Source organism: Scomber japonicus, chromosome 21, assembly GCF_027409825.1.
Source record: "Scomber japonicus isolate fScoJap1 chromosome 21, fScoJap1.pri, whole genome shotgun sequence".
Classification (NCBI taxonomy): domain Eukaryota; kingdom Metazoa; phylum Chordata; class Actinopteri; order Scombriformes; family Scombridae; genus Scomber; species Scomber japonicus.
In genome coordinates this window covers 15,083,764-15,105,416 of record NC_070598.1, presented here as the reverse complement: position 1 = coordinate 15,105,416, position 21,653 = coordinate 15,083,764, and the positions used below count along the sequence as shown (strand labels likewise).

Sequence of the window (21,653 nt, the reverse complement as noted above, 5' to 3'; positions counted from 1 at the left end):
CTAATGTGGAAACAGCCTTTAGGAGAGAGATGAGTTGGCTCTTGAGATGATGTTGAAAGGTGGCGGATCATTATGAAAACTCTTCTGTGAACTTCTGGTGGAAGGCTCTGATCTTCTCCAGCACGAGCTTTAGCTTCTCAGTGGGTGGCAAGATGGTCATCCTGTACAGAAGGAGATGTAACAGCAGGACGATGAAGGCGGGTTGATGACGAGATCATGTGTGATAAAATCAGTAGTAGTTGTTTTTTTTTTTTTAGTGTATTAATAATTTTCATTTAAATGACAGCAAAATCCAGGTTTTAGTGAGGTACATGAGTTGCTGTACTAACCTGAAATGGAAAGTTCCCTCTCTTTGTCCAAAACCACTACCTGGCACCAGGCAGATACCCTCCTCTTCCAGTAACCTCATACAGTAATACATGTCTGGGACCTGACCTTCCTCCTGAGAACAGACACACACATTTGTATTCACACAAACAATTCTTTCACAGAGAAATACAAATGTTAAAAGACATCATAGGTTACTTTGGTGGACACATTTTAGACTAAATACCAGTAAATTGGGGACACAAGCCATGTCTCTAATTGGTAAATGGTCAGGGTATGTCTCTAGAAAATAAATGCATGTCCCCAAAAGTGACCTAAGCACATATATGTCTGTGTGTAGCGCATACCTTGGCCTTGTCAATTGCCTTCTGAGGTAGAGTGATGCGGGGGAAGGTGTACATGGCTCCCTGCACAGGGTTACATGTGATGCCAGGTACTGTGTTGAACATCTGTTCTGTTAGTCTGGCCTTCTCTGCCAAAGTTGCCAACACTGCTGTCCGCTCCTGGAGAGAAAACAATAGTTAAACTTTTTAGGGTTGAAAGTCACATTAATTATAAATATGAAATGCATACACTATACACTGTATGTCCAAATGTTCAAATCAATCTTGTCTCACAGAAGCCAAAACTAACTGCATTCAGGTGCTTCTTAAATTATAAAATCAAAAAATGTCATCACTAGACAAAGTTGAATATCAGTGGTAAATGTTATTAGATAAATAGATGTTACAGCACATACATATATCATGAACCTTGAACCAGTTTGCCAGCTTCATAAATATATAGAAGTTCTACCTGTAACATCCTGTCATTAACAACATTTCCAGACTGGCAATAATTATTATATCTGCCCTCCATTATTTATATTCTCTGCTAACTTTGTGAACACCACACTGAACTGACTGGTGCACATAACAGTTGCATTTGGAGCAGCATTTACAATGGGGCGGGCTTTATCATATCCTGTTCAGACACAGGATTTACATGATTCAGCCTTTGGTATGTGTTCGCCCCCTTGTGGCCAATGCAGGCATCACAATGTATAGCCTACAACCACTCTAAAAAACAGTCTTTCATTCACCTCATCCCAGCAACACTACTGAACTGTGCAGAGCACTTTGTATGCCTTAGTTGTAGTATAACATGCTACACTCTATAGGTGAGAGGAAGTACTACATCTCTGCCAAGATCACTGGAAAAGACTGCCTACTTCAGGTGCACTGGGCCTCCAGTTTTTTAGAATCTCTTTGGTTGATTGATACGGTTTGCTCACACAAACATGCTGGAACATGCAGTTGTGCACAGTAAAAAAACTTCACATTCTCATAGTTAGTTAGTAGGACCTGTGGACACACTAATGACCATCAACCTAATGGATTCTGGACCACACAAAGCTTCGACTTAACTATAAGACTAATATATACAGGCTGCCACCATTAAGACAGCATTTGAAGCTCTATAAAAAGCTCAAACCTGTTTTCTAATTTTGAAGAAGACACAAAAATCACCTCTAAATGATGTACATGTAAAAGAACTAAAACGAAAATGTGAGGACCTTCACCTTTAGCCTACTCAATACAGGCTTTGTGTGCATGGATTTTATGATGTAGTGTTTACGAGTATTTGCATTGTAAACTTTGTGTTTGCATGTGTATTAGCTAGGGTGCTTTGTGTGTTTTTCAGACCTTCATGAATGTGGTATAGGAGGGCTCATCAGGCTGCGGGGGGTTAACCACCAGGTCAAGGAGAGCCTGTCCAGGGACAGGGGGGCACAGACGCACCGATACCAATTTGGTGAGTTGGGCCTTCACGTCAGGGTCCATGTTAATCACCTCCATGTAGCCTCCACGGAATCCACACCTGCAAAAGCAAACAGAGGAGCGGAACATGTCAAACACTAAGAAGACTTGTAATGCAGGATATGTACACATTAGTGATAACAGCACAGTCAGTAGAAGTTTTACACACAGGTCTTTGTGTGTGTGTCCAGCTACTCACTCTCCCATGTAGCATTTGGAGGTGGAGTGGAAGGAAGCCATTTCAACTGTACTGGAGTACTCTGGTCCCATCTCAAACAGCACCTTCTTAAAAGAGTGGAACTTACAGCCTTCTGCGTACACATTATCCTGGTAGACCTAAAAAAAGAAAACAACTTCAATACAGTACAGAAGGCCGAATAACATCATTGTTCATAAACAAATAACTACACTTTGATCATTAGCCATAAAAATACCGCCTGAATAACAAACTAGTTTATCATTTACCATGTGTAAAAAAATTCAACTGAATACAGCAGCCCTGTAATAAAACCTATCTTGGTGAGACTTTTGAAGACAAAAACAAAAATCTGAATTAAGGAAATGACATTGGTAAATTACTTCATCAGCCATAAGGAAGAGATTCTCCTCTTTAGCGAATCGGATCACATCCTCGATGCACTGTCTGCTCTGGACCTGACCTGTCACACAAGACAAACAAGGTTTGATGATTAGTGGAGAGATGTACTGACAGAGGGAGAAAACTGCATCTCAACATATGTTTCCGTGTCTTAACTTCCATCCAAGAAATAAGTTGATTTTTTTTTAGGGGGAAAAGCTACTGAGGTCTGGAATAAAACATTTCCAGCTATTGTTTCATATTTTTTGGACAAACTACGAACACCACACATACCAGTGGGGTTTCCAGGGTTGATGATGCAGAGGACACGGGGATTGCAGTGCTGCCTCGCTGCATTCAGGGATCTCTTGAGCTCTGCAACATCCATACTCCAACACTTGTCTTCGTCCAGGTAGTAATTGATCTGTACGGCCCCCAGGTCTGCCAGTGCGGCTGAGTACAGAGGGTACTGGGGGATGGAGATCATCACTCCTGTACGAGTGCGACCTTCACCGCACACAAGCAACTTCAGCATGGTCTGGGATGAGGAGAAGATGGGAGAAATGGGTGAAATGAAAAAGGAAAAGGGAAGAAAGAAGGAAGGAGGAAAGTTGAGGGGACACTCAATTTGGAGATGTCAGTGTCACAACAGCGGTGACAGTAATTGATAAGAATGTGGATGTACAACTAATCAGGCCTGGTTGTTTGACACTGATGTATGACGAGGCAGATACATAAATCTAGACTGACATATTTGCTGGAGGGCAAAATGTAAGAAGTGGTCACACAGAGCGCACAACTTTTCTACTTTATGATAGCAGACTAACCAAACACACCCATGTGTACACACACTGGGCTAAAATGTCAAAGTTTATCACTGCAAGCAACAGTAATGGGCTACATATCTTGTAGTGCTGTAATCCACGTCATTCAGTAGCCTGGTTAGGTTACATAAACCTGGTCAAAGCTATATTGAAAGTGACAAAGGTCTGTGGCAGGAGTAAAGTCACAGATTTACAAAGTATGACTGCTTAGTATATAATTAACAGAAGTTAAATAAAGAACCGTTTCATGGGCCAATCATACCAAAAGCTTGTTACCTGTGCCAGATTGAGGCAACATATCAACTCAAAAAACCTACATAGACAGTTTCGGGAAGTCTAGTCTACAGTATGTCAGCACTTAACTAGAAAAGAGAGAATAAGAGGTGTAACTCGTACCACAATGGCATCACTGGCCCCGGTGGAGAGATAGATGTTGTCAGGGCTGGAGGAGATTCCACCATCTCTCTTCTCGATGTAGCGCGCCACATCCTGACGGATACATTCAATACCCTGGCTAGCACTGTAGGCCCCTTGAACACATAAAAATGAACTTTGATTTGAACGCTGGCTAGTTAGAGCTGTGTTTATTCAGTGTAAACGACCCAGAGAAATTATTAATGAAAAGACAAATGGTGCTAGTGGGTGGTGCTGGTGACGTGTGTGTTGTGTGGTGAGAGTGTAAACGTGGTTGGTGGAGTGAGGGGGAGTTGTCTGACCTATGCTGTGGCCTCCGCAGGCGTCCAAAATACGCTTCGCTCTTTGCTTGGCATCCTCTGGAAACTTGTTGTCCTCCAGGAGTTCGGGATAAGAACACAGAGCCAACACCTGAGAGAAAACTTTTTTTTTTCAATCACAACGTAACAAACAGTAACAGGCATCCTGACATGTGCAGTATATGTGTTTAGAAAGCACTATTACATATGCACCTATAATTATGAGTTATTTAGCACAAGCTTGAGGCAAAATTCTACAAAGCAGTCCAACCTGTCTGAGGAATGTGATGGGCTTCTGACCCATGGCATGGGCGTCACCTATGTTAGCCTTGAGGACTTCTGTGAAAGGCTTCTTGACTCCCTGGAAAGATAAAACAAACCCAGATATGTAGGAATCCCTCAGAAGAAAGCCACACAGTGTTTGAGCATGCAGTAAGGGAGAGGTGTAGAGGTTTGTGTGAGAACCCGGTGACTTTGTGTTCATTAATTCTTTCATTGTTACATGTGGTGACAGCTCTTCAACGAACAAGAGACAAACAGAATGTGTCTGAACATGTAAGTAATAAGTAAGTAAGGATGGTAAAACACGAGTTTAGCAACAAACTTAAAAACTAAATAAGTCTCTTCGGTGACAAGGCTTAGGCGTCTTTTGCTCTCTTGTTCTGTCGCTTCATAAACATTGTTGCTATTAAATAATTTGGGGAAGTGTGGATGTATATATGTATAGTATGAATATATATTCCCATAAATTGACTAATGCATGTTCTCAGGTTTTGTCAATTCCACAAGACAAACAGAGAACCAGAGGACCAACTACATCACCCGCCGATGGTTCAGCATGCAAATCAAATCAGAGGCACTTGTATGCATCTCACAGACGTACCCTTTGGTCTCCTCAACACCCACACATGAATCTTCTCTCATTAGCACCCGTCTGGTTTTACAAAAAACCTGGCATAGAGTCTGGCTGGCACAGGGCCTGTGGAGCAGGAAGCGCCGGTCCGAGCAGGGACGACCCTGCTGGGGCTCACTGAGACACAAACTGTCACTGTTTGCGGTTGGGGGGGGAAACTAGTCAAGAACTGTTGATTTAATCACATGACGAGCTTGAGCCTTTTTCATTTTATTCCTCTCCCCATCTGAGCCATTTGCTCCTTCTATCCACTCACTTTTGATCTCCATTGAAGAAGCAAGTCCTTCGTATTTATCTCAAACCTAATCAGATCTCATAGAGCTCTGGTTTAGTGCCTGCATGTCTGTTTGCTCCTAACAACGTGCTGCCCGTGCAAAATCTGTTTTATTTTTCAGTTTCATCCATTTTTTTGAGGGTCTGACTAAGTGTCTCAGAGATGTTGGAGTAGGGGGCGGGGGAAGGGTGGCGGGCCGCTGTGAGTGTGTCCTGGGTGGGTGACAGAGGAAGTGTTTGGGATGAGGAGGTCACAGACGTCAGGATGGAGCAGCAACACAGAGCTATCAGGACGCTTTGCTCTCACACGCGCTGCATTGATGGTCACACAAACACACACACACCCTCTCTACAGCGCACTCTTGCTTGCTCGATCCAGATTCTGGGAGATTGTGTGCGTCAAGGAACCGCTATCAATATGCGGGAGACTCCCGGAACTTCTGGGAGAGTTGGGATGTCTGCATGTGTTTTTTACTACAAAGTAGCCTGGGCTGTTTTCAGTTTCATCCATTTTTTTTAAAAGTAAATGTATTTCACATTTTAGCTGCCAAAGCTCTGCTGCCTTATACCCTCTCTAACTCTGGTCCTGCGCTGAGCTCAGTGTGCTGTGTGAGAGGGGGAGTGGCCAGCGGCTGGAGTGGCAACAGCAAATGTGTGCTTCTTTTACCCATATATTTATATTTATATTTATCTATATATTTATTATGTTACTTCATGTCAGGACCTACTAACCTACATGGTTTTAAGAGATATTAGAGTAATCATAAAAAGGAGTTGTTTTGTTTTTATGGCATCATCAGTTTAAACAGTCATCATTAATTATACTCAAAGAAGATACACTATCTGATAAAACTGAGGTTGTTGTGACATAGTTCTACTCCAAGCCAGCTGCTGTTCTCGCTCTATGTGGAGAACACTTCACTCGCAGTGTGAGGAAGCTAAGATCACCAAATATGCGTTTCATTTACAGTTCAGGTCCAGACGCTACAAATAATGTTTGTCTGGAGTCTTGTGATTGTATCTGCGTTCATTCATTGTTGTAATGTGATGACTGAAACTGCCTCAGGAGTTTGAGGGTGAGCCAGTGTAGGCAGTTAGCAAACAAGTCATTTTTGTTGAGTTACACCTCCTGAAGGCTAAACAGTCATTTTGACATTAAAGACTCAGGTGTTCTGTAGTCATTTACATTTAAACCTAATTAAAGACATTTCCCGTCATATATAAACAGAAAATAGTTGTAACAGTTATTCAGGCCAGCCAATAATCAGAACATATCGCTCGAAATGTGCTAATCTTGTCTTTCATATCTTTCTGGAGAGGAGAGAATGCTAGACAAAGCTCAAACCAATAAAGTATGGTTGGTTTGCTTTCCAAATTCACCTCAATGCTTGTGTGGTTAACCAGGATTGCCACAATGCAATATAGTTTGAATATGCTGTTTACATGATCGTATCATGATTCAGCATGTTCCATATGATAAAATACCAGACTAAACACCTCCAAGGGCAAAGGGAGAACTTTCCTTTTGCCTAAGTCAATATTTTAATTTCTGTGTCCTTCCGTGACAACAAGAGCAAGGCCTTCAGGGTTCTTTGAGTTAGCGTTAAGTCCGATTCAAGCTTGTTAGAAATCTAAATAACTGAAAGCATCACGTTTCAGTTTTAGTCCTCTTCCCAGCTTGACCTCAAGCAACAAAGAGGCTGCTGTTCTCCGGGTAAAAGAGGAGCCAGCCGGTTCCCTGCTCAGCCTAAAGTTCTCCTGCTCAGTCAGCACCAGGCACTGATTACACAGCTCGGACTTATGAACCAGGCCAGGAAACCCTGTGGCTACTCAGGCTGAATAGTGTTGGAACTGAAAACCGTCCAGAATTCATGTTTCACTTTAGTCTTATGATTGAATCTGAAACGGTCATCCTTCTAACAGCATTCTGCCATGCTGGAGTAATCGGAGCTAATTCAGGCTGAAACTGATGCAAACAACCATTGCTGTTTTGCTCATGTGATTTCACCAACTTATTATATCTATAAAGATGCTACCTGAGGTAAACGTAACTCTCCCAATTCATTCTGAAGAAACAGATCCCAATCACAGGTAATGGAAGAAATATAGAAAAATAACAAAGACTGTATATGATATTTCTGTGACTCATAATTTAATAAAATCTCAGTTCCTTTTTTTATTCTCCTGCTCTACTGTCACCACTACACTGTCACAGACAATGCAAACTGGTCAGCGGCTGAGGTCCAAGCCCAGAATTAGCTTACTGCAGTGCAGGCACTGTCATGCCAGATGTCTGGGTAAGGATTTATAAGGGTCATCAGCACATGATTGCACACATGCACAAACAGACACACACACTTGCATAAAATCTGCTGAGCTGTCAGTAAAAGTGTTCCAGTCACAGAACTGACAGGAAGCAATTGCTCAGACGACAAAGCAACCGCAACAACGCAAAACCCTCCTGACCTCTCAGAACTCTTGGATTGTATATATAGTCATTCAACTGTTGTAAGCAGTGGTGTAAAAGTTAATGAGAAAACCAAATATATATAAAAAGGTTTTGTTTAGCTAGTATTCTTGTGTTTTCTCAGGAAAAACACTTTTTACACTGTTAGTTGACACACTATTTGCATTGACCTAACACACTATTAGCATATCCTGAATAAGCAGGTTTTTTGTGCACTAATGCTGAAAATGACTTCTGTGGACTTTGTAACATAAACCTGTTTAATTCCCAAATATAAAAAATGTTACAATGTTATTGCAACAAGTCATTTAAGTTATTCTAGTAAAACATGAAGCATTTGGTTTCTTTTTGGTTTTCCTTATATAAGCGGAGAAAAAAACAAGTGCACCACCAAGAATCACTTTCAGCAGAAGTGGAGCTGCTTGCAAGAGAAAGGCCTGTGACGCTACTGGGCCTCACAGCTGCGGAATAGTCCAATGAACTCTTTCCCCCGTGGGGAGGAGGGAGGTAGTCAAACACAAGAGACGAGAGACAAAAGAGGACAGAGAATGTACTTTCTCTTCTTATGCAATAACTCCAAGATATACACATCCTTTACTCTAGATCCTGCAGACACCTCAGGCTAGAGGAGAGAGTGAAATGTACTCAGAGCCATCTATGACTGTCCCCCCTCATTACCGTGTCACGTGAAGAGGACATAACTGCAAAGAGGGTTGCATTACAGCTTTTAAAAGACGGCTGAACTCCCTGTTCAACCTGCTTGCCCTTCCTTAGGAAAGCAAAGTGGATCAATATTACCACAAGAGAATGTAACACGAGTTGTTTTGCATGGCAGTGGAGGAGCAGAGCATAACAGTCATGCAGGGACTTTTAAAAAGCTGACCTACTGTCTATGTCCTGCCTCCACTCTCTCTGCCAGTCAGCAAAAACTGTCCAAGGCAAGCATCATACTTCTCTACCGTATCTCAAGGAAACAGAGCGGGAAAAAATGTTTTGGTTCATTGTTCACAGCAGTTGTATCAGAAACACTTTCAATATTTACTAAGCTAAAGTGCTTTCTTTCTTAAAAAGGAATTTCCAAAATTTGTTCGAAAGAAATCACAACATTACCACTTTACAGGAAGCAGTATCTGCAAGCTGACATTAAATTCCAGCTGTTAAGGGAAGTTCAACAGCTGTTCTTCACAACTTTAGTTTTGTATTTACTATACATCCTCTGTTATCCTTATAGATACCCTGCAAACATGTTTTAAGATGTATATAAAAATAATAGGTGTTCAATAGTTTTCCACAAAAAAAGTGTAATTACCTTGTAAAAATCCTAAAAAATGACATCTGCTGCTCTTAAATGTATAAACTTTAAAAAAAAAAAAAAGTAGCATTTATGGCAGAACTATGGTATTGGATTAAATTAGATTGCACAACTTGTACCTAATGAAGTGGCTGGTGACTGTATTTATTTCTAATATTTTCCTGCTGGACAGAAGGTGTGAAGCCCAATTATTATTAGGCTATTTATGCACTGGAGGCTTCCAGTGTCTACTTCACACTTATGTAATCTGAATACCGGACTAGAACTGACTTGCAAACTATTTGTGATGTCACAAATCAAGCTCTCCACCCCTTCAAATTGCGTTTTCAATGAGCTCAGTATAAGCTTTCCACTTTCAACAGATGAATGTGAAATCAGCCTCTGCACATGGATCATTGCGCACGGTGACGCTCAAACATCCACTTGGAGGAACAAGAAGGTAAACATATTTTAGAGTGGAGGGCGACATTAAGAATAAAAGCAATCGGAATCCTTAACATATGTCTGTATGAATGGTGATGTAACAGCCTTTCATAACTCCCTTAAGAGTGCAACAACACATATGTAACATTAACTTTTTTTCATATTTATTTTTACACGTGCATTACAGTTTTACTCCGGTCTGCGTGCACTATACCGTGCGCGTGTTACTGCTACCAGCCCCCCCAAAAATACTTGTCTTTTACCTCTTTAAGCTCCTTCTCTATCTGCACCGCCCGCTGGACTATGGGACCACGAACCGCGTACTCGACCCGCTTCACATTGGGGTTCATGCTGTCCACAGTCAGCACCTTCCCCCTGGACGGGACCCCGTTGACCGCCTGCTGGGACATCGTCTCACTGCGGACAGAAACATGGAGAGTGAGGAGTATGAAGAGCGGGCGCAAAACTGGAGCTGAAAAAACGTGCGTGAGCTGGAAAAGTGTGTCGGCTGTTAGCTACCAGTTGTCTGCTTCAGTAAAAAGTCACTTCGGGTGCGTTTTCGTTCCCCCCAGGTTCTCTGAGCTCCAACACTGACAGTTGAGTCTCGCAGTGTGTTCATATCGGTTCATATTCCCACCCGAGAGACACGCCTTCACCCATCCCTGCACGCGGTTGGCTGGATTTCTTCACCGGCTCTCAGCCTGCCAGATGACCCCTTCAAGTGCTGTCGGAGAAAAAACTGAAATTTCAAGTGCTCTTCACGCGCAAGGACGAGAAAAAAACAAAACGTAACCCTAAACCTAACCCAACACTTTTGAAACACTTTATACTTTGTAGTACCAGTACAACAATAACAAAAATACTGCCACATTAAAGACACATTAGCCTAAACCTAGAGTTTGAAAGCTTGTGAATGTAACATATTCACTCAACTTTTAGGTATTCACCAACTCCTGAGGGAAATATTAGGTTCCTTAAATGCGCCATTATATTAACCAGTTTACATATAGCCTAGTCTTTTGTGCAGTTATTGCAGCTTTGTCACTGAAAACACTGGTGGGAATAAATCAAGCTATGCTGAAAACGTTTGGCCATCAAAACCAATACAATTAACTGAGTCTGATGATAATTCTTGGATTTGAGAGATGGGAAAATGTGAAAGAATTGGCATAATCAGTGAATCTCTGTACTTCACAGTATACAGATTTTGTTGGGTTTGACATTCCCACACTGGTTACATAAATGCATTTGGCGCATGCTCTATGACATGCTATTGGCAGAGCAGGCACATGAACATAGCCTGCTAATTTAGCCCTCTGCTAACTTGAATAGGGATTATATGATTTAATCATGCAGCTCTTCTAGACTTTCCAAGACTAGACTAGACATTCCAAATGTTATTGGACTGAAAGGATCAAATTCTGATATAGAGTTATTTTGTGGGTTGACAGAGTAGGCTACTGCAGAGTCTATGACGGAAGGATGTGTTAAGTGTTTTTGTAATTACTCTCACTACCAGAAGGGGAAGACAAAAGTGTCACACTGTAGCTTTAATCCATTATAGGATGTTTTTTTCTTCTGCAAAATGATGTATGTGTTTCATACTACAAGCTATTTTCACATTAATTTGTCGAAAGTAGAAATTTTCCTGAGGTGGTCCTGTGAGCATGATTTGTGACATCACAAATAGCGTGGAAGCCATTACCAGTCCTGTATGCAACTTACACAAGTTAAATGTAAAGTCTTGGAGCCTCCAGAGCACGAACACTGAGAATAGACTATACAGTGAAGTAGGAGACGTCTTGTGTCCAGCAGTTACAATTTCTCAAATGAAAATATATTTGCATATTCATAAATTCTGGAGATTTTAATGAGAGACTAATAATTCATAAAATAATCATACATTTTGGATTAAAAAAAAGTTTAATATCTAAAGTAACAATTAGTTATAGTGGTCAAATAATAAATAATAATGGAATAAAAAGTACAATATTTCTTATTATTTGAAGTGGACTAAAAGAATGAAGTAGAAGTAAATTGAAACACTTTTAGGTATTTAGGTACTGTCCAGGACAGCTGTTTTGACCCATGATACAATACTTATATGTTGTTTTGAGTTCTCAAGTTGTCTTTAGTAATGAACTTCTCATAAACATGAACGTTGAGGACCTTTACACTGAGGGCTCTGTCACTGTCAGATAAGAGTGTCTATCTTACAACAGACCTCTGCATTGCTTTGGTGCATGAGTCTTGGGGTTGTATGTGTTGACCATGTGTTGACAGAGATCATTGAACCTATCATGTACGCTGCATTAGGAAGAAGAATCATTTCCAGAAAGACCCTTAAATTGCATATGTTAGTATCCATTATTCTTCATTTTGCCACAATATTAATGGACTGACTGTTGGTCACACCGCTGTATAGCAAGTGTTGTGACTGTTTTGAAATGCTGTTTCCTTTTGGCTGACCTTTGTGTTTAAGATTATGAATCAAACAGTTTGGAAGCCAGAGAACAGTGAATCACAGGCCAGGCACATGAACACTTTCCCCCCCGTGCCATAACACACATTAATTCATGCTGCTATCTGCCCTTGCACCTGCCACTCTAACCACAACCCCCAGCATAACAGTGTCTGTTATGTTATTTATTAGACTTTTTACTGAATACAAATGGCATGTTCTGAAAGCTGAACCAAGGCAAATTTCTTGTTTTTATATACTTAGCGAATAAATGATCCTTGAAAGCTTGAATCTCAGCATTTTCCATCCTGTTACATGGTTCACAGCACCTATTTGGTCTTATTAAACTAGGAAAAACATTACATGACAAAGTGCTACAGTAAGCTGTAGTCACACCAGCTTCTGACCTAAAAAAAATGTTTAACCTTTATCTGGGAACAGCAAAGAGAACATGATCACATTGCTTCCGAGGAGCTATTGAGTTAAGAATGCAGAGAGATAAGATAATAAGAGAGCATGATTTCACTGACATGCAGAAATGCAAATCTTGTGCATGAGAAATCGAGTGTGAGACAGTGAAACCTCCCAGATGTATTGGAAAGGACTTGAGCAAGACATTCGATATCCCAAACTAAAACGGTTCACATACACACATGTGACGCCTGGGTGACGTTTGTGTGTCACGCTGTGCATATTTTGGCAGCATCGCAAGACAGTCTGTTCCATTAGCCTATGTATATCTAATTTTAAACGACAGATCAACATAAAGTAATTGATAATACTTCTAAAATGGCTCGAATGAGAGGATTTGAAAATATACAGGTCAAACTTGAGGCTCAGTAGCCTTGGCTCACAGTCAAAACATGTCTGGACCTCCATTTTTAAACACACCCCATGCACAACTGTTGCCAAGGCCACATACATATCCCAGAAAGGGTTAATCTATGTGTGCATGCATGTTTGGGATGCAAGTAGACAGAGGTAGGGCTGGAATTCTTGTGAGTGAAAAACATGCTACAACAAGTTGTTAAATGTAAAGGTAAAGCTTCAACTTGCATTGTCACGATCAGCAGGCGACAACAAAATACTTCCATAGTTCATCTTAAGTGTAGTGGAGTTTATATTATGTGTATTATGTGCTGCAGTGGCAGCTGGATCAGAAGACTGTGATATACAAGATGTGTTCAAAGTGAGTGAGCGCATGATGTAAGATGAAGGGAAAATGCAACTGCTACATTTTACCACAAGGGGAAGGCATCCTCAACTTTAGGTAAACAAGTAAACAAGGCACAGAAGGTTAACATCATGATCACACCCCTTCTTTAACCATGAGGCCATCACTTGACTCTGAACTGGCTTCCTACATGTCTTATTTGTTTGAACTCAAATGTAAAACATAATAAAAGCCCCAAAAACTGAAGTTGCAATAGGATGTTTCATTTCAAACATATTTATCTTATTCAAGATCAGAAACATAACCAGTCACAATGCCCACATCCATTAAATAAGATCACTGGCTTTTAAAAAAAATACAAAAATCATTTCTGAAAACAAAATTCTTTATGTTTTGTTTGGTCTAAACAGGGCTCAGAAAATAATCACTTACAAAACTGAAATGCAGTAAAGAAATCGAGTGCATTGACAGCTGGAGTCCACGTCTGATCATTTTATCCCACTTCTCACCAAATTTACACATGGGACTTTGTGCAAGCATTGCAAACCTAAATTATATCTGCCACTTTAAAAAGGCACCAACCTTTGATAAATCATATGACAAGTTTACTAGTTTGACAATAAAACTATATATCATCTCTTTGATAGTTCTTGTCACAAAATGTCTTGCCCTCACACCTATTGTACGTTCTTTACAGAATTATATTTATCTTTCAAAAAAAAAATGGTACAAGATCTATACACCATGAGCCACATTCAGCATCAGATAGAATAAATAATGTGATTTCATTCAGAGGGTAGAAAAATACAAATACTGACAGCAAAATAGAAATCTAGAAGTGATAATGATGGGTGTAAATTACCTGTGGATTTAATTATAAATTAATTACTCACATAATTTTCAAGAAAAACACAATTTACAAATTGCACCTTTTCAGATATTGACATGTAGGCATTTTGTGCATCGTAAAAGTAACGAAAGAAAACAATTCAGTCAATTTTCAGTCGAAAAAAAAGGAGCAAGGAAACTTTCCTTGTTTACTTTGTCTAAATGTCAATTCATTATTAATTCAGAGTAGCTGTACTGCATACTGAAACTATCATAACTGAGCAATCTCCCAACCATTAAAAATCTTTTACTTAATACAATAAATGTGAGTATACTGTATGCATGAATAGATTCACCTTCAAACCAGTCATTCTCTACACAAAAAAAGGACTTAAACCTCAGTCACTCATTCTTAATTTAAAATAAATCTTGAGATGCAAGTTAATTTCATTCAGCTTTAAATATATAATTCAACTTCTATATGATTCTAAGGCCTTTCAACGAAACATCAGTCTATTTGAGTAGTGAAGTAATGGATGTAAACTAATGACTGTAGAGACTGGGTACAGCAGACCTGTAGTTCTCCTCTCAGTCACTAGATGGACATCTGACCATCATTAGATCATGCAGCCTCTAAATAAGAGGGAGCAACTGGGAATGCTGGGACCGTTGTGTAATACATGTATAAACAAGGGGAACAAAAAGATCTCCGAAATGCAGTGCAGATCAAACCCTCATTGGGATTAGGCCTTAAAATGGGAAGAAAAAGTGTCTGTTTTGAAATGTTTTTGCCACTTTGGAGTGTAACATGCCCCGCTTCTATACTCTATAGGCAGTGTGTGTGTGTGGTTGCGTGTGTGTGTGCATGTGTGTACGGCTTTCTACATGAGTCCACAGCAAGGGTCCTTGTTGTTTGACTGTTCCTCTTCAGGGGCTATAAGTTTCAGTAGTGGAGGATCTCCGCTGGCTGGGGTGAAGTACACCTGGCTGGGGGAGGCTCCCTGCTCTGTGCTAACTGTCCCTTGGAACTCCTGCCGGACCTGAGGAGCCGCCACCTCTGCTTCTAAAACAGGAGGCTCCTCCTCTACGGGAGAGGGCAAAGGTGGTTGAGGTGCTGGGTACTTGTTGAGCTTGGCAGCTGCCCGCTGGCGTTTCAGGTCAGCCAGCGTTTGGTGGGATTTCTCTCGAGTCATACTGTTTGACCCATCGCCCTCTGCAGACCCAGATGCTAACCCCGCTCCAGATGCAGGACTGAGCTGGTAGGATGCGCTGCGTGGACCCCCACTGCTCCACAGCTCTCCAGGCACAGAGGAGACCAGAGAGGTCCCTCCATTCCCGAGGCTGGACATGACTTTCCTGTCTGCAGTCTCTATTTCCTCTAAACGAGACGTGGCTGCACTGCCAGCAGCCTGAAACACAAGAACATTCAACAAAACAGGTTTTTTTTAATCAGCTTCAACTCTTTAGAAATGTGACAAAAACAGTAATAAGAAAAGTAAAAAGGTGTGCTGTCAGGTTTCTTCACCATTTCATTCAGCGCCATCACTATTTTCCCGCAGTTGCTGAAATTCATTTTTCATGTCATGACAAGGTGACTTTATATCTGACTTCAGCTCTGAGTATAAATCTGCTTTCAGTTCAAGAAACTTTTTTTTTTTTTTTTTTTTTCCCTCGCTGCTGTTTTCAGGTGGTTAGCTCACTCATAGGTGTCAGCTTTCTCTTGGTTTATTATTTTCAAAAGCATTTATTTGTAAAAACGCATCAAATTGTTTATTTAATAGCTTTAATCTTAACTAATCTTCTATGTCTTGCCACTTGACCCGAAGTCCACTGGCCAAAAATAAATAAATAAAAATGTAAAAATCGGTGCTTACTCACCGTGGTGTCATGCTGGTTTAGCTCATTGTTCGTTTGTCTGTCCTCATCATCGTCCTGTGGTTCTGGCTGTCGGCCGCGCTCCTGCCACACCATGGCCTCTTTGTGGTGCTCCCGCCGGTACAGACTGGAGCGTTCGTTCACACTGACGCGACGCACCACTTTACTGTACAAACGAGGAAGAGGGGAATAGTAAACCACTTAACTGCTCCAATGTTATGTGCACTTTTTTACTCCCTTAATCTCTCAGTATCAGACCTGATATCCCCTCTTACCCTCTGCTTCCAGTACTGGATGCTCGTCTTTGCAGTGTGCCCTTCTGCCGGTCCTGGCTCTTCATGATGGCATCATGTTTGTGCTTCAGGTCCATCAGTTTGGCTCTGACCTCGTCATCCATACACACATCTGAAAAGGCCACAGTGCAAAAGTTAAGACATTTTGAGGTATAAAAAGAAAGCGGCTAACAAGAAGTGGTTCTGGATCAGAGGCTGCTGCTATGTAAAATGTATTCTGCTTTGTTGAAATAGAGTAAAACAACAAAAATGCTTTGAGTTCCTACCCAGAGGTGTCTCCTCCAGGACAGACTTTGTATTTAGACTGGCTCCATGCGCCACCAGCAGTTCCACCATTTGGATCTATAAAACAAATATAAACACTGTTAACTGCCAATTTCAGAAGGATGAGGTTTTTATTTTTTGATGTGACTGCAGCAGTTACTTGTCCCCAGCAGGAGGCAGCGTGTAGTGGCGTCCAGCCATCACAATCCTTCACCTCCACCTTAGCCCTGTGCTCTAGCAGCAGCTCTGCCACAGACACATAGCCGTTAGCAGATGCTATATGGAGCTGGAAGAAAAATTCAACAAAAAAAAGTTTTGTCAGGTTTAAAGGGACTGAAGTTGATATTCAGAAAGACAAGTGGGTGTAATGCAATTTCCAAAAATTAGAACTTGTGTTTTCCTTCTCCTAAGTTTTTATCTACATGCGTCTCTTTCTCACCAGTGTTGCTCCATTATTATCCTGAGTGTTTAAGTCCACTCCACTCTGAACCAGAGCCTGGATGTCAGCCAGCATGCCTATCTCTTTAGCCCCTCGGCATTCATCTATACGATCCTGAGTTATCCCTACACACACACACACACACACACACACACACACGCCGACAGGACCAAGGGTAGAAAAACATACAGTTAATAATAGTTTGAGTGTAGTAGTTGCGACTGGTCATATTATTTTTGCCACCTGATTTAAAGTGTGAAAGAAGAATGTTGGAGATTTTTCAAGTTTTTATTTTTCCTAAAATAAAATTTTCCTTCATGCACAATTGTTCTGTCTGTACTGTATTAAACACTGCTTTACATTATGAAAGAAAGATTACATAACTTTCAAAAAATGCTATAAAAAAATGCTATAAAATGAGTGATGGTTTCCATTTGACTCAACTCACTGACCCTGCTCAGCCATAACCATCTCCAGCAGCTCAAGGGTGGCCTCGTCCTCACAGAGGTCATAGGGCATGTTGCCATCCGCATTGACAGCTATCAGGTTAGCCCCACTAGATTTGTCCATACAAACACACAAGCAGAAGATTACCCATATACAATTTGATTAGAGTACAAACAGTGACACTCCCTAACAAGAACATGCACAATTGACAACAGAGTAGAGAGTCAAGCTGCAGCCATATTTGCATTGTCTATGTAAACTAGACACTCCTGCCGAGACCGCTCTCAGGCCTAGAGAATAATATGCATTCTCCCTGAATGAAAGGATGAAGCAACATTTATCTGAATATCAGCTTATGAATTTCTACATTATGATATTATTAGAGCTATGACAGCAAGAAAAAAACTTCATGGTCAAACTCACGCCTGAATCAGGAGCTGCACTAATCCGGTGTGTCCACAGGTGGCAGCAGCGTGCAGTGGTGTCCACAGTTCACTGTCACTGGCATTCACACAGGCGCCAGCATCCAGCAGGCACTGCACTATCTCCACAAAGTCATCAATGCAGCACTGACAAGACAGAAACAGATGTAGATATGCATGAAAATGTACATTTATAAACGTGAAGAAAATACACACAACACAGAGGAATAGACAAAGACAGAAAGTACACTGCAGGTAAACAAGCATTTAGAGAAATGGATAAAACCATGCATGATTATTTTTGGCCACTAACACACTGTAGTGGCCATAAATAATCATGTAATAGAAAAAAAACTGCATGCGTAGCCCAGCCCTTTGCTGTGTAAACACCAAGTTTTCCAAGGGGAAGAGTAGAGTCAACTTCTATGAAGTGTTCTCTGTGTTCACAAGTACTAGTTTGATGAGTTTGAAGAGTTTATAACCGTGTGTTTGTGTTGCTAACTTATAAACCCAAATACAAAACACAGAGAGCATGAATAGTGGGAAAAAGAGCCCATATGGAATATTGAGGTTGCAAGGTAGTTTTAGATTTGCGGGTCTCAAGGTCTCGTCACATAAAACATGTGAATCTTACGATGTATTCCCTCTAAAACCGATCAGTAAAGGAATGCAGGCTTGAGCAAGCTGCCCTCACTTCTTCCAAATTCTGACCCTCTAAATAAAACTCTGAGAATGAATCAGTGTGTTCATGTAAATAGACTAAAGATAAGTTAAGAGTTAGACAAAATAAAGGCAAACAGCGTGTAGCGAGCTCAAAGCTGTGACCACATACAATATAAACACACACACACACACACTGCACAAAAGGTGACTTGTTAAGGGTAGTCCCAAACTGTTAGTGTGTAACTGCTTATATAAGCTTGTGCAGGAATGGGGACCTGTGTACATTTACATGGAAGACACTTAAATGGCATACATGCTGACTAGAGTGAATGTGTAGTATGTGGATTACCTGCAGAATTTGTTTTGATGATGTGAGTGGGTGGTTATTTTGGTTCACACCCATATTTTGCATATTACCAGAGGTGGAAATTTCGAGCATGCATTTTCAAACTGATCCTGTTTTTTGGCATGCAGTGAGTGAAATGCTGGGAATTTGGGTTTTAACAAGAGTCTGATTTCCCTGATAGCCTGTCACTGGCTTGGTTGTACATTGCAGGTTTTTACGTGGGAGGCCGACGAGGGATCGTGTCCTCTTCACCACTCTGTGTATGTGCGTACCTGATGGAGGGCTGTCAGTCCATCCTCGTTGACCAGATCTGGGCTGATACCACTGTTTAACAGCTCCCTCACTAGAAGAAACATAAACATACACAGACACACACACAGGATTATGACTCTTTTCCACATAAGCGTTACAACACGTGGCAGAAATCAGTGTCCCTAAATAGATACAAGAAAATGTTCCCATTCAGTGGGTCTGTGTGTAATTTTACAATGGCCACTATAATTAGCCTTGACCCTGTGAAAACAAAAGTCTTGGCCTTTTACAATTACAGTGTGACTTATCCACAATAAATTATGCATGAATCACTTCCTTTGAATCGTGTCTTACACAGAGCACCATGCCACTGGCTGAGAAGTGCTTCTGTCTTGGGAAACTTTACGTCTAATACGAAAACAAAGAGGGCGAATGCAGAGGTCACACTATCCCCTGATGTTTAACAGTACGGCTGCTTTCACATGTTAGGGGATTCTGATTGGTCTAGGTAGGAAGGCCCTGGATTAGTCTAGGGTTGAACTTTGGATGCTCTTAACTGTATTATTCAATTTATTTAACTTAATTTAAACACATCAAATCTGAGGCTCTCATCTTTTGTGAATGTGTGTATGTATCCACATAAGCATGTCTCTACCAACCCTCTTCCACATCATTGCGTGCAGCTGCATCTAGCAGGGTGACAGCATTAGGGAACTTCACTCTTGTGGTCCGCCCCTTCTTCTTATCTGCTTTGGCCTTTGATCCTCGTGCTGTGTCCTTCTCCATCTGTGCCCAAGCCTTCAGCTGCTGCGCCCTTCGCTTCTGGGCATGCTTCAGGCGCTCAGTGGCACTTAGGCGCCCAATGGTGGACATCTCGGCCAGCAGCTCGCCGTGATCTGCTGCCATGCCACGACAACACTATGTTTCCCTTAGTGCAGGAGGATTTTAAATCCAAGCTTCAGGCTTCTTAAGTTCTCATATGCCTCCCGTGTGCTCCTTAAATAGGCTCTCCTGTTGGGCCAAACAGGCCAATGTTAGGGCCTGTGGGACTTATCAGTTTGTGCAAAAAGATGAAAACATCGTAAGCAAGAAGAATAAAAAATCTCAAAGTACAACAAATTAAAGCCACTTATGTTGTGGGATCAGGTGATGGATATCTCCATGATTTCAGAAATAAACAAGGCTTGGAATTGCAATGTCTCTTTCCCATCTTTTAGACTCTTATGGTGCCAAGGTGGGAGAGAGATGTCCAAACCATCCAAGCTGTGAATTGCAACCAACTGTCAGTCCTCCCATCCATGTCAATAGTGGGTAACTTGGCCAATGATCCACATCAGGACAGAGAGATAGAAAACAGAGAGAAAGAGCTAGAAATGCAGAGTCAAACTACTCTCCAGGTTAGATGCTCCATTGTAGCTTCTAGTCCATATTGGTGGTGACTGTGTCCAACAGTTGGGTCCAAAATAGGGGCCAATTTATGATCATCCATAGTGATAATATGCTGGCAGTAAATGATAAATCCACACAAGGCCTACTGACAGCCTTCAAATATCATTTGTTGGTGAGTGGAGACTATTCCAATGTCAACTTGTCATTGTTATTGGTGAACTTTTTGGCAGGTCTTCATGAGGAGAATGTTAGGCACAAAGGTTTCAGTGTTTCTTTCCTCAATGACATCCTCCGACTGCAACTGTGGACTGGAAAAGAGAAGAAACAAAGCAGGGAGAGAAAATGTGAGTGCTGTGTTACAGTACAATGTATGCATACTGCTCTCGTCATCCTGTTATTTTTAACCCCTGAGCTCCTTCCCCCTACTCCCTCCTCTCCCACTCCTCTACCGAAGGAAACCTGAGATGGTGGGACGCTTTTCATTAATGATTGACACACCCTGTGGCCCGACACACACTTTGCAGCCGTCGGCATACGTATAGACTCATAGAGGGATGTCGTAGAAAAGCGGTTGAATAGTCGATATGTGACATGTTTCACGTTCTAATACAGGCAGCCTCGGTCAGAAGGATCGCTCTCATTACCTGTCGTTAATTTCCCAGACGAGTTACGTGGCTCTCACACACGCTTGGCTCTTTCTAGGCTATTCATTTATTATTTAGGCTTGGGCCTGTGAGAGCTGAGAGGAAGGTCAACTAAAGGCACTCAGTGAGATAGGGAGAGCGACTGACAAGACGGTCCCGAGACGCAGAGCCACTGCATGTAAAGGTGGGTGGTGGGCAGGGAGACCACAGCGCTCCATAAATCAGCTCGTTAGACAGGAAACAGACACACAGTAAATCCTAATCACGCAGTGTCAGCTGCACGGCTCCTCTTAAATTTTCGTCTCTTTTAGGCGAGCCTTTTAAAATGTTTTGGGAAATTTTATTTATTGAGTTTTTATAAGATTCTCTCAACAAAAATTTGTTGCGTTTTATGCTGCCTTTTAAGATTTGTGTAGCATGCACATTTGACCAGGATATCAAACTACCTCTATATCAACTTTTAATCAACTCTGGTTGGTGGATTGATAACTGGATTGGTGGTGATGCAAACAGAGCTGTGAGTCAAGA

The 21,653-nt window shown here is 41.4% G+C and overlaps 2 protein-coding genes across 2 annotated transcripts; both read right to left on the bottom strand.

The window, feature by feature from the left end:
- Positions 1-34: 34 nt before the first annotated feature.
- Positions 35-10,272, bottom strand: si:ch211-217a12.1 (alanine aminotransferase 2-like). Its single transcript, XM_053342876.1, has 12 exons — positions 10,148-10,272; positions 9,892-10,045; positions 4,512-4,601; positions 4,244-4,352; positions 3,924-4,057; positions 2,998-3,241; positions 2,706-2,785; positions 2,326-2,462; positions 2,013-2,187; positions 675-830; positions 330-442; positions 35-161 (listed from the first exon to the last, which is right to left on the bottom strand). Exons 2-12 carry the CDS (start codon positions 10,036-10,038, stop codon positions 71-73), a joined length of 1,476 nt encoding a protein of 491 aa, XP_053198851.1. The 5' UTR covers positions 10,039-10,045; positions 10,148-10,272; the 3' UTR covers positions 35-70.
- Positions 10,273-14,500: 4,228 nt separating this feature from the next.
- On the bottom strand, positions 14,501-19,998 carry ppp1r16a (protein phosphatase 1, regulatory subunit 16A). Its single transcript, XM_053342499.1, has 10 exons — positions 19,752-19,998; positions 19,113-19,183; positions 17,833-17,978; positions 17,415-17,518; positions 16,963-17,087; positions 16,684-16,809; positions 16,526-16,601; positions 16,242-16,371; positions 15,970-16,132; positions 14,501-15,500 (listed from the first exon to the last, which is right to left on the bottom strand). Exons 1-10 carry the CDS (start codon positions 19,996-19,998, stop codon positions 14,973-14,975), a joined length of 1,716 nt encoding a protein of 571 aa, XP_053198474.1. The 3' UTR covers positions 14,501-14,972.
- Between the last annotated feature and the right edge of the window lie 1,655 nt (positions 19,999-21,653).

Excerpts from the sequence above, each read along its gene's own strand:
- si:ch211-217a12.1 (XM_053342876.1), bottom strand. The coding sequence starts at position 10,038 with ATGTCCCAGCAGGCGGTCAACGGGGTCCCGTCCAGGGGGAAGGTGCTG. Across the intron at positions 3,242-3,923 it reads GGGCCAGTGATGCCATTGTG|ACCATGCTGAAGTTGCTTGT; the intron begins GTACGAGTTACA and ends TCCTCATCCCAG. Across the intron at positions 2,463-2,705 it reads TCTTCCTTATGGCTGATGAA|GTCTACCAGGATAATGTGTA; the intron begins GTAATTTACCAA and ends TTCTTTTTTTAG.
- ppp1r16a (XM_053342499.1), bottom strand. The coding sequence starts at position 19,998 with ATGGCAGCAGATCACGGCGAGCTGCTGGCCGAGATGTCCACCATTGGG. Across the intron at positions 17,519-17,832 it reads GTGCAGCTCCTGATTCAGGC|TGGGGCTAACCTGATAGCTG; the intron begins GTGAGTTTGACC and ends GGACAAATCTAG. Across the intron at positions 16,810-16,962 it reads ATAATAATGGAGCAACACTG|CTCCATATAGCATCTGCTAA; the intron begins GTGAGAAAGAGA and ends TTTTTCTTCCAG.